This window comes from Neomonachus schauinslandi, chromosome 6, assembly GCF_002201575.2.
Source record: "Neomonachus schauinslandi chromosome 6, ASM220157v2, whole genome shotgun sequence".
Classification (NCBI taxonomy): Eukaryota; Metazoa; Chordata; class Mammalia; order Carnivora; family Phocidae; genus Neomonachus; species Neomonachus schauinslandi.
The window spans coordinates 54,352,645-54,372,719 of record NC_058408.1 but is presented as its reverse complement, the minus strand read 5'-3'; the positions used below and the strand labels follow the sequence as shown (position 1 = coordinate 54,372,719).

At 36.6% G+C, this 20,075-nt stretch overlaps 1 protein-coding gene across 4 annotated transcripts in view; it reads left to right on the top strand.

Annotated features, from left to right (window-relative positions):
• The window catches only part of DNM3 (dynamin 3), a 576,371-nt gene that overhangs the window by 96,496 nt on the left and 459,800 nt on the right, over positions 1-20,075 (top strand). For all 4 annotated transcript variants that reach the window (XM_021682631.1, XM_021682630.1, XM_021682632.1 and 1 more), the window contains exon 2: positions 1,122-1,195. In XM_021682631.1, coding sequence (XP_021538306.1) covers positions 1,122-1,195 — 74 coding nt within the window. The remainder of the gene's footprint in view (positions 1-1,121; positions 1,196-20,075) is intronic.

Here is a 20,075-nt window from a genome sequence, read left to right as displayed (position 1 = left end):
GCTAGTGCAGGAACACAAGCAGGGGGAGAGGGAGAAGCATGCTTCCTGCTGAGTGAGAGCCCGATGTTGGGTTCGATGCCAGGACACTGGGATCATGACCTGAGCTGAAGGCAGACGCTTAACGACTGAGCCACCCAGGCCCCCTACTTATCCTACATTTTATGTATGACTTTTTTTTAAATTTATTTTTATTTATTTATTTTTTATTTTTTAAAGATTTTATTTATTTATTTGACAGAGAGAGAGCAAGAGCAGGAACACAAGCAGGGGAGTGGGAGAGGGAGAAGCAGGCTTCCCGCTGAGCAGGGAGCCCGATGTGGGACTCGATCCCAGGACCCTGGGATCATGACCTGAGCCCAAGGCAGACGCTTAACGACTGAGCCACCCAGGCGCCCAATGTATGACTTTTTTTGGAAAAAAAATTTCAGGATTTTTAGAAGGCACAATCTAATATGCCTTTAATACCTCTAATAATGGTCCATGTTGACCTTGAAGCTGGACAGAGTATTGAATTTTTTAATTACAAAAAGAGTTTAAGGATTAATTTCTGCATCACATGTTTTTTATAAATGCCGATTCTCTGAAAATAAAGATAAAGTGAAAATACAAAATAATACAAACTTTTATTAATTCCAGCTGAATAAATGAAGGAGGGACGTATTCTAGTGAGGTCATTGTGATAATAACATGGGTTTTTTTTTTTTAAAGATTTTATTTATTTATTTGACAGAGAGAGACAGCGAGAGAGGGAACACAAGCAGGGGGAGTGGGAGAGGGAGAAGCAGGCTCCCTGCTGGGAGCCTGATGCGGAGCTCGATCCCAGGACCCTGGGATCATGACCTGAGCCGAAGGCAGACACTTAATGACTGAGCCACCCAGGGGTCCCAATACACATGGATTAATATTCAATATAAGGGGCCTTCCCTTTACCCCCCTTTCTTTAACTTTGCAAGTGCTTCTTTTATAAGATGAGTCTAACATTCTTTAGACATGTGTTGCACTGAAAGGTTGGGAATTAGGAGAATTACAGTGGAACTTGACTTACAAATTTGTAGGTAATCAGAATTACATAAAATGCTTTAATCTATTCTTTCTTTCTTTTTCTTTTTTTTTTTTTTTAGGGACTTTCTCCCTCGAGGGTCGGGCATCGTAACCAGACGGCCTCTTGTGCTGCAGCTTGTTACTTCCAAAGCAGGTAATAAATGAGGATGTTTGCCACATGAGCAAAGCACTTTTTTTTAAGTGACAATTCAACATCCATCTAATGTCTATATGCACATATACAGTGTACGTGTACCTGTATCTACATCTAATGTGTCATGCTTGCCCCTATCCTTAACACCATGATAATTTGATCTGCAAATGAGCTTTGTTTTCATTCTTATTTCTTAGCACCTGGTGATGTTAGATTTTTTTGTGTGCTTATTTGGTGTTTATATTGTTTTTATGAATTGGCTATTTTTATCTTTCCCTATTTCTTTTTGTGGATTTTACTATTTTTCTTATTAATTTCTTTGAAAGTACTTATAAAAACTGCACCTCATAAATTGCAAAAACCAAAGTCATGGAATTTTACCCCTATGTTTTCTTCTAAGTATTTTATAATTTTGCTCTTATGTTTAGGTCTTTGATTCATTTTGAGTTAATTTTTGTGTATGGTGTGAGGAAAGGGACCAACTTCATTTTTTGCATGTGAATATCCAGTTTGTTCCAGCACCATTTGTATGGTTTTGGTACCCTTGTCGAAAATCAGTTCACCATAAATATATGTGTTTGAGACTCTCAATTCTTTTCAACTAACCTATATTTCTGTATTTGTGCCAGTATTGCGTAGTCTTAATTATTTTTACTTTGTAGTAAGTTTTGAAATTAGGAAGTGTGAGAACCATTTTGTATTTTTCAAGATTATTTTGGCTATCCTGAGTCTCTTGAAATTCTGTATGAATCTTAGAATCAGCTTATTTTATCCCAGCAATGCAAGGTTGGTTTAACACCTAAAAATGAATTAATGTATTGTATCATATCACTATAATTAAAAACAAGAAATCACAGGATCATCTCAACAGACTCAGAAAAAGCATTTGAAAAAATACAACATTCCATCATTTTTTAAAAGATTTATTTATTTTAGAGAGAGAGAGCACAAGCAGGGGGAGAGGCAGAGGGAGAGGGAGAAGCAGACTCCCTGCTGAGCTGGGAGCCTGATGTGGGGCCCCATCCCAGGACCTGGAGATCATGACCTGAGCCCAAGGCAGATGCTTAACCATCTGAGCCACCCAGGCATCCCAGACAATATTCCATCATTATAAAAACACTCAACAAAATAGGAATAGAAGGGAACTTCCTTAACCTGATAAAGGGCATGGACTAAAACCCACGGCTAACAAAACATCATACTTAATGGTGAAAGACTGCATACTTTCCTTTTAAGAGCAGGAACGAGACAAAGATGTCTACTTTTGCCTCTTCAGTTCAACATCGTGCTGGAGGTTCTAGGTAGGGCAGTTGGGCAAGAGAAAGAAATAAAAGGCATCCATATTGGAAAGGAAGGAGTAAAATAATCTCTGTCTGCAGATGATATGATAAAGTACATAGAAATTCCTAAGGAATCCACCAAAAAACTATTACAACTAATAAATGAGTTCAGCAAGGTTGCAGGATCAATATACAGAAATCAGTTGTATTTCTATAAACTTGCTATGCACAATCAAAAAATGAAATTAAAAAAATAATTTCATTTATAATAGCCTCAAACATAACATACTACTTAGGACTAAATTTAATAAAAGAAGTGTGAAACTTGTACTCTCAAAATTATGAAACATTGTTGGAAGAAATTAAATTATATCTAAATAATTGGACAAACATCCTATGATTTATATTCTGTTTATAAAAGTTTTGATGTATTGACGTTTTACCCTTTATGGTTGTAAAATCTATCTATCTATCTATATATGTATCTTTAACCAAAAGTAAATACTTAGCACAATTTTCTTCCTTTTTATACTTAAAATTTTTTTAACATTTATTTCCTTATTTGTCTGAAATTTATTTTCATGTATGTGAACTATTTTTATTTCCCAATCTCCTTTATCTTCTATTACATTCCTACTGCAGTCTATTTCTGAATATCTTTTCTGTTTTATTGTGCCAATAACACAGTGTTTTACTTTTAAAGATTTATTTATTTATTTGAGGTGGGGGGTGGGGGGGTAGATGGAGAAGAGAGTCTTAAGCAGATTCCATGCTGAGTGCAGAGCCTGACGTAGGGCTTGATCTCACAACCCGGAGATCACGATCTGAGCTGAAACCGAGTCAGATGCTTAACCGACTGTGCCAGCAGGCACCCCCACAGTGTTTTACTTTTGTGGGTTTATAATTTGCTTTAATATCCATCTGTCGTGTCTATAGTCCCTCTGCCTTTGCTTATTTTTATTTAGGGGTTCTCTTCTATTTGTGTGGCAAAGTTTAGGATAATTTTGTAAAGACAAAGCTATTGCCCCTAAAATTATATTAAACCTATAGATTCATAGAGAATAATTGATATCTTTAAATATTCATTATTTTTTCCAATCCAGGGATCATGCTATATCCTTTCATTTGCTCATGTATTCTCTGTATTCCTTAGTAAAATGCTTGATGATCTTTATATATCATTCGTGTGTTTCTAGTTAAGGTATTCATATTTATTTTTTTGTTGTTCTTGTGGTTTGAATAGGGTTTTTTTTTCCGTTACATTTTCTAATTTCTTGTTGCAGATCTGTGTTAATGCTGCTATTTTTACTTTTATTTTTTAAATTAACCATCTTCCTCTACATTTGACATTAAAATATTTTTAATTGACTCTCTGGGATATTTTAGTTATTATATAATGATTTCATCAGCATTTCTTAATTTTTTTCAATAAATACTTATCCTGAAAATACTGAGATGGCTGAGAAACAAATTGCACTGGATTTTTGGGTGAGTACTGACATGGGAAAAACTGTTACATGTTGAGCTTTATTGAGAAGGTACATTATATGCCTTTTTATTTATTTATTTATTTATTTATTTATTTATTTATTTATTTGCTAGAGAGAGAGACACAGCGAGAGAGGGAACACAGCAGGGGGAGTGGTAGAGGGAGAAGTAGGCTTCCTGCTGAGCAGAGAGCCTGACTTGGGGCTCGGTCCCAGGACCCTGGGATCATGAGCTGAGCCAAAGGCAGATGCTTAACAACTGAGCCACTCAGGCGCCCCTTTGCTCCTAGTTCTGGTGAAAATGGCTCTTGTGTTAAATTATGCATATGTTATTTATTATTTGTTTTTCCTGGTAAGGAACTTTTTATTCCTAATTTTAAAAATATTTTGAAACCTAATAAGTAGAGGGGTGCCTTAAGCGTCTGCCTTCGGCTCAGGTCATGATCCCAGGGTCCTGGGATCAAGCCCTGTGGCCTGGCTCCCTGCTCAGCAGGGAGTCTGCTTCTCCCCCTCCTTTCTGCTCTTGCTCTCTCTCGCTATCTCTGTCTCTCTCAACTAACTAAATAAAATATAAAAAAACCATAATAAGTAGATATATAATTTTAATAAATGACATTTTGGCATTTATTGAGGTGATGATTTAAAAAAACTTTTTGATAGGTTCACCTTTACGTTTATAGATTTCTTATTTAAGCATCCTTGCATTCCTAAAGTATACTTGATTTTAGTAACTTATTCTTTTACTGTACTATTAAAGTAATTCCACTAATTTATCTAGGTTATTTACATTTCTTTATATATATATCATTGTCAAGTTATTGAATGAAATCTGTACTGGTCAGCATAAAATAAATTGAGTAACTCTCTTTCTGTCTCTTTTGACTTTCTTTTACTACCTTTTGAAATTCTTAAAAACCCAGTGATGCATTTTAGATTTTGTTTCCAATTAAGGATGGCTGCTAGCCTGGCTTTTTACAAAGGGTTATGTCTTAGATTCAGGTGTTCAGAGACAGCAGCTGTGAGCAGTAAGAGCCTGGAAGAGGTAGATTTGAGGCTGTGGTTGCACTGGGTCCAGAGACATGGGATGTCAGAGCATATAGGGAATATTTCAAAACCATGTGGGTACTTCCTGTTCTTTTTGTTTGTTTGTTTGTTTGTTTTTGAGAGAGTGAGTGAGCGAGCATGGGGGTGAGAGGTGAGAGGGTGGGGTGCAGTGGGGGGAGGGCAGAGAGAGAGGGAGAGGGAGAGAATCTTAAGCAGGCTCCACGCCAGTGTGGAGCCCGACGTGGGGCTTGATCTCACAGCCCTGAGATTATGACCTGAGCCAAAATCAAAAGTTGGACACTTAACCTACAGACACCCAGGTGCCCCGATACTTGCTGTTCTAATGTAGAGATTTTCCTGTTACAGTTATAAGAAACTCTTATAAAAGTATTGCTAAGCCCAGGACAGTTACTATTTAGAAAACTGTAATACTGAGTGGTTGCCCTATTTTTGAGCATTAGGTATGTATCAGCACTATGCAAGAACCTTCTGAGATAGATGTTACGATTCCCATTTTAGAAAAAGAGCCCCAGCAAGGTTTAAGCAATTTGTCAGAGGCCACACTGTTGGTAGGAGTAGGGGTTGTTACTAGTATCTTTCTGACACTGATAATATTGCATTTTAAAAATAGGAAACTCTGCTTGCTTTATTTATTTATTAAAAAAAAATTTTTTTACGCAAACTCTACACCCAATGTGGGGCTCAAACTCACAGCTGTGAAATCAAGAGTCAGATGATCTACCAACTGAGCTAGCTAGGTGCCCCTTGAACTGCTTGCTTTATATTTTCAGGATATACTTTATATTTTTAGGATACACTTTATATTTTTATTGAGTTATGTTTTATGTAAGGGAGCATCAATATGTGAGTAGTAAATATAGAAATTATTTGGCTAATTCATAATTATCATTTACTTTTCAACATAATGCTCGTTTACTAATATTTAACTGCTTGTCCCCATCTGCTGCTGTATTAGTTCTTTCTAAACGAAGCCAAGAAATTAATTACAGACCCTAAGCCTTATTCTGTGTAATTTTTTAAAGGAAATTTAGTACTTAGTATAGGAGATCATTCCAAAAAATCACACAGTGTTGTGAAGGTGAGAAAAATCACTGTCTCCGTGATTTTATTTATAATAAAGGTAAAATTTTTAAGTGATAAGGTTGTGATAGTTTGGATTTAGAGAGAAGGATTTCTGAAGGTTTTGCTTGAAAGGACAAGAGCTGGACAAAGCACCGATGAGATGTTGGGTAAGGACTGTCGTGTCAAGAGCAAGGGAGTAGGTAGAGGGTCTTGGTAAAACAAGGGGACAGTTTTCAATGCCTTTGGGCATTTCCGGTACCATGTTGTAACTGGCTTGCGCCAGCTCCTGAGCCCCGATAATGCAACTCTCTTCTCCTCCCTGTATTCACTGACATCATGGAGGTAACCTGAAGCTGGTCACAGTGGGAGTATTCACAGTATGGAAATTGGCAAATGCTACAAACCAGGACTTTCCCCCCTAGGGTGCCAACTGTTGTTAAACATTTATCAGCTCGCCGCTGGTTTCTTTCTTCTCAGTACCCAGTCTCACTGTTACTGCTTTATGACATGTCAAATTGAGAAAGCAAATGTGCCTGAGTATGATATTTATGGTGAACTACTGAGTGTATTGAAAGTGTCACTGCTTTAGGAAATGATCCATTTGGAGTCTGATCTATTTCCTGAAGGACTGAATCTGTCACTCTTTGCAATAAAAGTTACTGTCAAGAACTTACAAAAGTAAAGCCTGTAGGTCATGGCTAAGGATAAGTGGTTTTGTCTCCTAGAGAACTTTTCTACATTAAAATACTTCTCTAAATGCTATTACATTGCCTCATGCGCCTTTATTTCAATGTCATTAGTGTAAGAAAGAAAGATATTACAAATTAGAGCTTTCAGAATGGATAAATTAAATTGTTCACATTACAGAAGTATTCTTTCTCTTGTGAAAGATTTCCTTGGCATTTCCTCCTTTCATGCGTGTCAAATATATTATTAATTCCTCAAAATTTGATTTACCACCTTTGTGTTACATTTACTGCACAATGTAACATGTCCATATTTCAATAATTGCACAAGATGTAGTTTATTAGAGAATTATTACTATTCAGTGTTTGGGGTCCTTGAGTTGCTCTAAGTGACCATTTGAATAAAGATATTCAGTAACAGAAGCCAGAACACTTGTTTCTGAGGCACCAGATAACTAACAGGGCGAGGAACAGAGTTCAGGCAGCAGGTCTGAGAAGCCGCAGGAAGGCTGTGAAGGTGTTCTAAGTGAGGGGCTGCACACTGAGGTCTCTTCAGGACAGCTTTCAAAGAATTGTGAGTCTAGGTGGAACTGAGCCAGAGTGTGTTTGAGGAGATTGCTTCTTAACACAACAGTCAGGGGATAGTTAATTCTAAAGAGAAATGTCACCTTCTCACAGGTGAGATATTTTAAAGAAATTTACAGATTACTTAGACTTTAAATCCTGATGTATGTACAATGACCAGGACTTGTTTTCTAGTTTCATAAATTAGATTGCTACATACTTAGTGGAAACATTCAAGTATTTCCTGAATAACAACATTGAAAATATTTTAAAACTAAATGTCTCATTTGTTTTGTATTTAAATACCTGAATTTAATTAAAACTGATATTTTAGAATAAGATAGTCTGTTTTTGCAGAGGATTAAATGTTTATTTTCTTTTCATTGTAACAAGTTAACCTCATGTGAAAACAAATGTGATTCTGAAAACATTCTTTCTTGACTACAGCTTTGACCTTGTTCTGCTCCAGTGCTGGTTTCCTATTGCTTTCCTTATAAAGTGCAGGTTACCATATAAAGTGCAGATTCATAGTTTAAAGTCCCTTGAATATAGCTCTTCTTAAATTTTAATGTGCATAAGTTTCCTGAGGATTTCTGGGGATCATCCTCAGAAGTTTTGATTCAGCAGGTCTGGGGCAAAAGCCCTGGGAGATAGCTGTTGGTCTTTGATAAACACTTTGAGAAACATTCATAACAATTTCATCTAATTGTTTTACCGTTTTCTTTTTCTAGATATCTTTCCTTCTTCCTTTTAATAGCTCCTTTTTTGAGATATTACCTATTATTCTTTTAAAAATTGTCTAAATGTTTGGTCATGGAGTCTTTAGACAGGTCTAAGCACTGTGCTTTGAACATAATAGGCACTCACTCATTGAGTTCTGAACTGTATTCTCCTGCTGCCAGGGCATCTAGCTCAGACACCGGCACATTTGGCCCTGGAATTTGAAGAGCCTGAGGATATTTTCTTTCCAGCTTTATTTTGATATAATTGACATATAACACTGTGTAAGCTTAAGGTGTACGATGTAATAATGTGATACATGTGTATCTGAGGATTTTCATAGACTGTCAGAGGTTGATATTCTAATAACATCTAATTTTGTTGTTATATAACTGACTTACATTCCAGGCATAAATGTAGAGAGAGAATAAAACCATCCAAGTGAAATCTCAGCAAGTGCGTATCCACCCATCCCTTAGAGCTGGGGTCTTCCTTGATTTCTGATAAGCCCAGGAAGTCCCATTGACCCCTTGGAATGTCACATGGTTATCAAGCACACAATTTTAATTCTGGAAAATATAACTATCAAAAATACATTAGAATATATTTGTTGGGGTATTGGACAATGGGGATGTTGGGTTTTCTAAGAAGTTTGAGGATCACTGGCATAGAAGGGATTAAAGGGATTCGTTTTTCTGGGGGATGCTTTGGGTTATTATTCCATGAATATGGGGCACAGTGTAATAAATAAAGGAACTCCCAAAGGTCTTAAATAGGATAATATTCTTGTTAAATGGATAGAAATGTAGACTATATACATGTATTAAGGTAAGACTTTGTCCAAATGTTCCCACATTTATAATCTATTTCATGGAGAGGTCGAATGACTCTCAGGATTCTTATAAACCTTACTTTTGAGGGGGGAAAAAAGGTAGTTTGTGCACTTTCATCCAGACCTACTTTAAATCTGGTTTGGTTGTATTTTTCAGGTCACTGCTCTTTTAATATTTTTATAACTCAAGAAATTTAACTTGTCTTCATTTTATGCTTGGTTATTGGGATCCTACTTTCAGTTACTGGTTATATTCATTTTTCTTCCCCCCACTTCTTCTTTTTGCTGACAATACTCCAAAACTGTTATTTTTACCATTTTCCTTTTGTTGTCTTTTTTTCTTAGCTTAAATATTGGCTACCCATTGATTAATAGACTTAGAATTTCTAGTTAGTTGCTCAGTTATATATCTTCCATTTACAAAGTCCACAGCAATTTTTGCTCAACTCTCAAAATTTTGAGAAAAGTCAAAGAACTATTCTAAGCAAACCGGTCTTAAATTTTATTTCTTCACAGGTAGGTGGCTGCCCTTTAATGCCACATTTATTTCCATTTAGGAAGGAAATGACTAAATTAAAGGTATTATGTTTCTCTTGAAAGGAAATGAAGAAATATATATTTCAGTAGAATTCTATTGCTGTTTGTGAGGTTAAGATGACTTTTGAGTTGGCAATAATTTGTTGTTTTTAAGGTTTGCTTGTCTCTATTTTATTTTAATTAATTAATTAATTATAAATAGGCTTCATGCCCCGTGTGGAGCCCAATGTAGGGCTTGAGTTCACAACCCTGAGATCAAGACCTGAGCTGAGATCAAGAGTCGGACGCTTAACCCACTGAGCCACCCAGGCACCCCGTCTATTCTATTTTAAAAGAAGGCATTGAAGTTTTTATTGGCCTCAAGTTTCCAAGCCAAAAATTATATTTATCTGACCTTTTGCTCCATCTAATGTCTTCCAGAATTATGTCTGCTTAAAGAGGCTGAATGGAAGGGTGATAACAAGTTTCTTCATTTTTGGACTTCTTTTTCCTTCTATAAGCCTTTGTTCTCCCAGTTTTTAAAAATGGGTTGTCTGGAAATAATTGATATTGAAGAAGACTAAAAGATAAGCTGTATAGTTGTTAATATCTGTTTAAATCTGAGAGGGGGAGGTGTGATTTTTATTGTAAGAAAATGAATAGACTTATTTTACATCATGCCTATTACTAATAATAATTATTACTTACCTCCTCCTTCCTACTCTAATTGTTTCCACTTGGGCTTCTCACAATGGAAATTGTAGATCACAGATGTCCCCTGTATTTGCATTTGTTGGATGAGTTGTAGTAGTCTGGAAGTCATTTTCTTTGCATTCTCCTCCTCTGTGGGTCATGCTTAATCTTCCCCTACTGCCATAGCCTGCATCCTCCTTTCTGTGAAACATTCACCTCAGTGGTCACTTGGCCAGCAGGGTAGGATGCATTATAGCATCTGTTGAATGATACGGCCTACAAATTTAAGAAATTGGTTGTTCTGTTGTCTGAACAGCACAGAATGGACCATCATTGAGCTACTCTGCTGGTTTACAAGATAGTTTTGTAGTAACCAAAGGTATTTATTTTGCAAAATGAGCTAAATTCACATTAAGTACTTTAAAGTGATTGTGTTAGTTTAATATGAACAATATCCTCCAAGCCTGATGGGATTTCTTCTCATTATTTTCCCAAAGTGTATTTGTTTGGTAAATTTTTATCTTCATGTTTTGCATTTGTTCATCTGTTAGTTAAATAAATTTTAAATACCTACAAGTGTGTGACACAACAGAGAAGTTGCCAGTTTGTGTCCTGTACACCATGTTCCTTCAACTGTCTTCCTGTTACTATTACTTTGGCTAATATTTAAAGAAGCTTTTTTTTTTTTTTTTTTAAACCTCTACATATGTAACAGAGCCTGTATGGATGGAATTGCCTCTCTCACTGGACTTCAGTTTTTATAGTTCCATTATATAGGAATTTGGGGTCATGCAATACTTTGTAAGTATTAGGGCTTAGAAGCACATACCTCTGTAAGGCATGTCAAAAGCAATTTGAGTCTATATCCTTTGGAGGGTCTCAAATCTAAGGCATGTCAACTGTGATTTCCTTTTTTTTTTTTAAGAGTTTATTTATTTGACAGAGAGAGAGACAACAAGAGAGGGAACACAAGCAAGGGGAGTGTGAGAGGGGAAGCAGGCTTCCTGCTGAGCAGGCAGCCTGATGTGGGGCTCGATCCCAGGATCCTGGGATCATGACCTGAGCCAAAGGCAGACGCTTAATGAGTGAGCCACCCAGGCACCCCAAGTGATTTCCATTTTGAATATCCATTTACTCTTGTTCTTCTTATTCCTCATCAAAACCCTTTTTCTTGACATGTACATGATGTATTTGACTCTTCATCAGTGTCTTAATGTTTCATTTTTCTAATTTTCTGTGTACATGTCTACCAGTGTTCATATTAGGCTTGTATAGGCTTTTCCTTGACCAAGTATAAGTGCAGGATTCAGAATAAACATCAACATACTTAAATATAATGTGGGTCTATTTTGATTTGCAGGGTAGGTGTGATCTTGAGATGTTGCCTAAATTGTTTATTGTCTAAAGTATTGCTAGCTTGGGACACCTGGGTGACTCAGTCGGTTGAGCATCTGCCTTCGGCTCGGGTCATGATCTCAGGGTCCTGGGATTGAGACCCATGTCGGGCTCCCTGCTCAGCATGGAACCTGCTTCTCCCTCTCCCTCTGCCGCTCTCCCTGCTTGTGCTCTCTCTCTCTTTCTCTGTCAAATAAATGAATAAATAAAATCTTCAAAAAATAAAGTATTGCTAGCCTTTTAAGTAAATCTTTTAATTATTTTGTATCTATGTTACTGAGATTGTTAAAGTTGGGTATTCAGAAAAGTACATATGTAAGGAGCACTTATTCAACAGCTTATTGAGCGCCTTTTTTCTCATATAAAAATGTTACTGAAAGGTGTACAAAGATATATATGAGACACAGTTCCTACATTAAGAGGGTGATGCTGAGTGTCCAATAGGTGAGAATAGCCATACCCATAAATAATTCTTGGATAGTATAATAGCAGAGGGTAAAACTATGGGAGTGATAATGAAGGGATTATCACACTGAGGAAAGTATATGTACTTCAACCGCCAAATGAACGAGAATAATGAAGGTGAATGTTCAGAGGTTGGTCCTGGAGGACACTCTGCAGGGGAAAAGTAACACTGTGTGTCAACTATACTTCAGTTTAAAAGAAGAATAAAAAAATAAAATGTGTCAAAGTGATCACTAAATGATTATACTTTAATTAAATCATGACATGTTATATTTATTTTTTTAAAAATTTTTAAAAGATTTTATTTATTTATTTGACAGAGAGAGTGAGAGCACAAGCAGGGAGAGTAGCAGAGGGAGAGGGAGAAGCAGACTCTCTCATGAACAGGGAGTCCAACACGGGGCTCGATCCCATGACTCTGGGATCGTGACCTGAGCCGAAGGCAGATGCTTAACGACTAAGCCACCCAGGTGCCCCTGTTATATTAATTTAATATAAATATATAACTTACAAAATTTGCCATGTGTTAAAAAAATTCTTGTCTGCTAATTCCATCCTCTTTGTAAGTTTTGTGTCTGTTCCTGCTGAATGACTTTTATCCTGTTATGGCTCCTACAGTAATTGAATACTGGCCATTGTGAATTTTATGTTGTGCTGGATTTTGTTTTAATAATTTTGGGCTTTGTTCTGATATGCAGTAAGTTAATAGGTATCAGTTTGATCTCTTTGAGGCTTGCTTTTAAAATTTATTGGAATGGTCCAGAGCAGCCTTTAGTCAAGGGTAAATTTGACTTCTTTATTGACTCTACTTGAAGTCTGAGGTATTAGTAAGTATTTCCACTCTGGTTTGTTGGAACACCAACTATTCCAAGCCTGTTGTGAGCTGACATTGTTCCTCCTACTCCTTTTGGTGGTTCTTTCTCCCAGTCTTGGTAGTGTCCTTACATGCATTCACTAGTCTCTGGAACTTTATCTCTGTGCAGCTTCCTTTTCTTCAATACTTGAAGAATGTTGCTACACTAAATTCTACCTGCCTTGGCTTCCTTGAACTCTGAATTCTGTCCCTTCATCGTGGTGAGGCTGTTGACATCTGTATGGAGTCTGCTTTCCTGAGCTGCGACATTGACGCTTTCTCTAGGCCTTGAGCTGGAACTATTGAAGTACTCACCTTGTTGGTTTCCCTTTTCTCAGGAATTACTGTCTTGCACTGCCTGTTGTTCAATGTAGGAACACTGTTCTTTTATATACTGGGTCCTATTTTCTAATTTTTTAACATGGGAGGGTACATCTGATGCCTGATACTTTATTATGGCTGGGAGTGGAGGTAAGACTCAGTTAACCTTTTACTCTGATTGTTAATGATCAACATTGAAATCACATTGGTTTTCACTGCTCATGAAAACATTTCCAGGGTTTTGGGCATTGGTTTATGGCTCTGAGGTGATGAAAAAAAACCTTACAATTATACCTCCTAGATAAGGAGTTTACCTCAAACTGTTTCTTTCACATCTCTCTCTCTTTTTTGTAATATGTCTCCCACTTATAGAAGCTACCAAAGAAATATGGAATACCAGGTGAGCGAGTCATTTTTTTTTTTCAAGTTAAAACCACCAGATTTGCTAAAATCTTGATGGTACCTCTTAGCTACTATAGGGATGTGAAATTCAGACATTTTTACATAACAGAGGGAAGCTACCTGGCTGCAAATTAGATGAATTTACAGGACTTGGGTTTGTAGTTGTCACATTTAGAGCTCAATCTTAAAATCCATCTGCATTAGACTCTGTAGATAGTTACCACTGATATGACCATGTCACCATATCAGTGGTTACCATTCATATGACCTCTTCTCAAGGAGAGTCTTAGGAAGAATTTTGTCAGGACTGTTTATTGGTGCTTGCCTTTGCTTGCTTCTTTGGTTCTTGGCTGTTGCAAAAAAAAAAAAATCTCTATGTTGGTCTTATAAGGAGTAATGTCAGGGATAATAAGGAAAGTGAAATTAGTTCATGAGGCCATCTTCTCATTGTGAGGATTACTCATGTACCCAAAATAGGTGGCTTTGCTTCAATTATTCTACCTGGTGGAAGTTAAATGTTAGATGATGCCAAGTCTGAGAACCTCACAAGGATAGTTATTTAAAGGTGTGAACACATTACAGAAGTGTGGATTCAGATCTATAATTTTAAGTTATAATTAAATGACCCTAACTAAATATCTCTAAATAACCAACAAAGCCATGGATAACCATTTAGACTTCATAAGAGCCATCTTGTGTAGGCTATTGATAACCTATATATTTCCATAGAATTGAGGGAGACTAGTGGAACTGTGCCTAGCTTATGATGATTGATAAGCATCCTTTCCCTGCTGACTTGCTTTTGGCTGGATGATAAGGTATTTGTGAAGATGTGGTAAGTATGTGCGCAGATATGCTCAATGCTATGTGGTTTGGTGAAGTATCCATTTACATTTACATTTCAGTTGGTGGCAGTGGTGGGATCACCATGCAATGACATTTATCAGAAGTGAGACAAGAGGAATAGGGAGCAGCTATTGGTTACTCTGATGGCAGCATGGAGGTAGACCTGGTGGGGTTTGTGGTTCCTGTTGATCAGGCGGCTGCATTTGGACTGAGGCTTCATTTCTTCTCATTATGCCTCTAGCTTTATCATGAGCTTCATAAGATTTGTAATCTATAGGACGTGTGTGTGTATGTGTGTGTGTACTATACTGTCCTTAATTTCTTCCAACAGGTTTTGTGTGTATGCATGTTAGGGAAAAGGATGTGTATTATCCAACAAGGCTTCTAATTTGACTGGACTTTTGACTAATTTTTCAAAAGCATTACTCATAGTTTAAATGTTTTTAATTTCATAATAACAGGCTGAGAAAAATCAGCATTTCATAGTAAATAATGGAACACTTCTATTTGACTTTACTTTCAAGAGATTATCAATAATAATTTCAGGTATATATAATAACAATAACTTTCCTTAGTATTTGTGTAGAATTTTTAGGGTTTCTGTAAGATAAGAAGTAGTTAAGTAAATTAAATTTGTTTCCTTTGGCCCCAACCTACCATATCTATATTCATTTTTACTCTGTGTGCTGTCTCATCTCACCTAGGCCCCTGAGTTTTCAAGTACTCTTAATACCTTGAGAGCCTTTCCAAGAGCATCTAAGAAGTTCATTTACACTCAGATACAAGTAACTGATACAGTTTGAAGTGTTAGTATCCCAAAGGCCATTTTAACAAAAAAATGAGAAGCCTTACTTATAGAAATTAATCTCTATTAGTGGAGTTTTCTGTTGGGAAAGGGATGGTTTTTATTTGTTTATTTTTAATCTGTAGAGTCTTTTTCAAGCTCTTAAAACCATACCACCAAGGTGGCTATAGCTCTGCTTCTACCCAAAGTTAGCACCTTAACGTAATTCCTTCTTCAGTAAGTTCAGAGTTCTTTATAAATTATTTCTAATCTTTAAAACACTCTATTTGTAGTGAACAGACAGCATTTCAGTCTGTTGACAGCTGATGGAATAAATACAACATTGTAGAGAAATAAAATAATGTCCTTGAAAATACTGTGAAAAGTGTTAAGGCATTATACAAGCAAATTTTTATTGGTAAATTGCTTAAGACCTGACAATTTAAGCAGTCTCACTAAATTTTTAATGAAGGTACTAATTTATAATGGATAAGAAAAGTAGGAGAAGTTAATACTGAGATGTTTTAAGAATGAGCTGGGTTAAGAACCGTGGTATTTCTTAACTTGAGTGCCTAAGTTAGACTGTCATTTTTAGTTTTTAGGGTTCTGGTGTTTGGTCATGGAAGGGTAATATAATAGACTGCCAAATGGCTAATGCCAAGTTGAAGATGTCCAACATATATATATATATATATATATATATATATATAAGCTCACATCTGAATGAGCTTCTCATTGATCTGATCACTTTTAGAGAGAAAAAGGAAAGCAGCTCTTCACTGATAACAGGGGTAATTGAAAGAAGTGCTGCCAAGGGAAACAGCTACTACTTGTTACTGGTTCTGCTGGAACCCCTAACATACTTCCTCAAACAGATGAGTTTCCTGAAGGAGCCAAATTCTTAAATGATAATCTAACCAAAACACTAGGTGACTCTTGTGGTTAAAACAGAATCCAGATAGAGGAAGCACTAAGGTCAAGATTTGTAAACTACAACTAAATTATGAAAACTATTCTACTTCCTAATATTCAGGCATTTAAGAGCTCTGCAAAAAAATTCAGTATTATGTGACTTCCTCAATTATGTAATTTGTTTAGGTATACTGGGTAGGAGCTGGAAATATACCTATCTCAGACTTTTCTGTTTTTATATTAAAGAGAATATTCTTATCTATTATGATTTTTTATAAGGGAAAAGCATAAAAGTTACTAAAAACCAAATCATGTTATTTTTTTAATTATAGGGAAACCTCAAGAATTTACTCATTTCATGAAATAAATAGCTGTGCCATTCATACAATGTTATTAATATGGGAAATGATAGAATATACTTTATTTATATTTTTAAATTTTTATTTAAATGAATATATTTTAAATATTTTCAACAAAATATTGCTAACTGTACCAGTATTGGAAGCACATTACCTCACAATACTTTTCCCTATGTGAATGTGTGAATAGAAATGTTAGATACAGGCTCTCCATCCAGGGACAAAGATCAATAGTTTACTAAAGGTGGGAAAGGGAGAGTGGGACTGCCGGTACAGGATTAAGGAGGGATGGCAATTAAGTACTATGAAAATAAGCTCAACATCCTTAGTCATTAGAGAAGTGTGAATTAAAACCATAACAAGATAATTAATACACCTATGAGAATGCCTAAAATTAAAAAGATTGGCTGTACAAAGTGTTGACGAGGATGTAGAGGAACTAGAATGCTCAGACGCTGTTGATGTCTAATGTAAAATGACACACCACTTTGGAAAACAGTTGGGAACTTTCTTAAAAAATTGAACACACATTTACCATATAACTAGCCAATCTACTCTTAGGCATTTACCCAAGAGAAGTTGGTGCATTTGTCTTCCCAAAGACTTGTGCACAAATAATCAAAAACTGGAAACAGCACATATGGTCATCAGTGGGTGAATGGATAAACAAATTGTGGAACATTCATACAATGGAATATAGCTTAGTTTTAAAAGTCATGAACAATTGATATACTCAGTGACATGGATGAATCTCAATTATGGAGAGTGAAAAAAAGCCAGATAAAAGGCATACATATCAAATTCATTTAAATTTCTAGAAAATGGAAACTAATCTATAGTGGCAGAAAGCACATTGGTGTTTTTGGAGGGAGGGTGGAGAGTGGCAGGAGGAAACTTCTGGGTTGTGACGGATATGTTCTTGATCATAGTGATGGTTTCACAGGGGGTATACATGTGTCAAAACATCACATTGTACGTTTTAAGTATGTGTGTTTTATTGTTGTGATAGTCAATTTTATGCGCTCAGGAATGCCTAGAGAACTGGTAAAACATTTTAGGGTGTGTCTATGAGCGTGTCTTCAGAAGAGATTAGCATTTGGATTGATAGACTGAGTAAAGAAAATCACTCTCACTAGTGCTTGTGGGCATCATCCAACCTGTTGAGGGCCTGAAATTAAATGGATGAATGAATGAATGAATGAATGGCAGAGGAAGGGTGGATTTGCCTTCTCTGTTTAAGCTGAAACATCCATCTTTTGCCCTTGAATATTGGTGCTTCTGGTTATCAAGCCTTCGGATTCAGATGGGGACTTACACCATCAGCTACCTGCTACCCACTCCTCCATGGTTTTTCAGGCTTAAATGGAATTACATTACTGGTTTTCCTGGGTCTCCAGATTGTAGATGGCAGATTGAGGGACTTCTCAGCCTCCATAATCCTGTGAAACAATCTCTCATAATACATCTCTTTCTATATATGTGTGTATACATGTAAATATCTCTGTATCTCTATATCTATCCATCCATCCATCCATCCACCACCCACCCACCCTACTGGTTCTTTTTTGCTGGAAAACACTGAGTAATACAATTGTATATGAATTACACCTCAGTAAAGCTGTTAAAAATACCATTTGTCCATCTACCTAATTGCTCTGAAGTTGTGGCTTAGTTATATGTAAAACTGCTGCTTAGTTTGGGTGTAGGGGAATGAGGATGTGCCATGCCATACTGCTCATGCTTTAATTTTGGTGCTCTGTTTCCCAAAGGTGTTAGATAATAAACTCAGTGTGCTAATCATACACATTCTCCTAGGGTTAAATTCTCTTTAAGGTATTGTAAACTCTACTAACTTCATATTTGGTGAGTCCTTAGTTCAGATAATGAGACTTAGGTGGTTGCTTTATCAGTTGTAATGATCCTGGTGACTGATGTTCCCTCCTGTTCTACTTAAAACATGATGGTAACTTTGATAATACTCACATTTTGATCTCAAGGCAGGGAAATACTGCAAATCTCATATCTCGACCTCTTTGATAAATGTAGGACTTGGTGCCTACTTGGTTATCAAGTGGCAAAGTATTAAAATAGAAACTAGACTTTGAAATATTTTACATGTAGTGCTTTGCATTATAAAAGCCTAATTTGTCATCTACATGGCTTTTTTTTCCCTGTAGTGTGCTTATGTTTGGCAAAAGCATTCTCATGCTCTAAAGTTTTAATTTATTTCTGAAGAAATATAGTTCTGAATAATCATATTTCTGAAGAGGCAGATTTTCTGCTCAGGCACCAAAACTCAGTGTAAGTAAATGGTATTGCTGATTTATTGTATGGCCTTGGCCAGTATATAGCATATTTGGTCTTTGGTTTTTTTCTTCTTTGACATATATATGGTGTCATAAACATAGTACTATAAGCTGACATTGTGAATCCCTAGGTAGGAGTTTCCCAAAGTCTTCTTTAATTCTTTTTTTTTTTTTTAAGATTTTACTTATTTATTTGAGAGAGAGAGAATGAGAGACGGAGAGCACGAGAGGGAAGAGGGTCAGAGGGAGAAGCAGACTCCCAGCTGAGCAGGGAGCCCGATGTGGGATTCGATCCCAGGACCCCAGGATCATGACCTGAGCCGAAGGCAGTCGCTTAACCAACTGAGCCACCCAGGCGCCCCCATTCTTTAATTCTTTCATTGCTGGATTGTGCATTCTTTACTCAGAAAGGTCTCTCTTTTCATGTTGTACCATAATAGGGATGGCTTGGGTGATAATGATGGTGAAGTTTAAGTAGAAAGACGATATTAAAATAATTAAAAATTTGATATGCTCTAAAATTTAGTATACAAGAATCAAGAGTTTCATGCATTTTATTTTATTTATTTTATTTTATTTTAATGTTTTAGAGCAGAGGGAGGGGCAGAGGGAGAGAGAGAATCTTAATCAGGCCCCACGCCCAGCATGGAGCCCGATGTGGGGCTTGATCCTACAACCCTGAGATCATGACCTGAGCCTAAATCAACAATTGGACGCTTAACCAACTGAACCACCAAGGTGCCCCAAGATTTTCATGCTTCTTAAAAAATTAAAAGCTGTGTTCTCTGCTCCCCATGCCAATCAAAACTATTTGTCTATTTGATACATTACCACCTACGTCTTGTACAGTTTGCACAGTACTTGCAAGGCTTGATGGGTGTATGGTTGAAGTAAAAGCCATAGTTCCTGTACTGGGGAGGCACAGGGCGGATTGACAATTTAGTGATAAGCTGTGCACTTGTGACTTTCAGTGCAGACAAGTTCAAGGAAAGGAGAGATCAAAGTCGGTTTGAGTATTGAAGAAGGTGTAGGAGGCCCAGATGTGATGTAAACTTAAGAAACATAGAGGGCAAGCGGGGTGATGATCTACATGGAGAGTCAGATTTGAAGTTAGGTCTTGAGAGTGGGATACACAGGACACGGTGAGCAGACCTCTACTTCCACTTTGGTGATGAGGCTGGTTTGGTTGGTACAGGGTAAGGCCTGGTTAGAGAGAACATTGAAAACTTGGTAGAGGAGTTTAGAATTTTGTGGTGAAAGACAGAGTGCCATTTTAGATTCTGAGCAGGGAAATACTGGTGTTAGGAAAACATTTTAAGAATCCTATCTGGA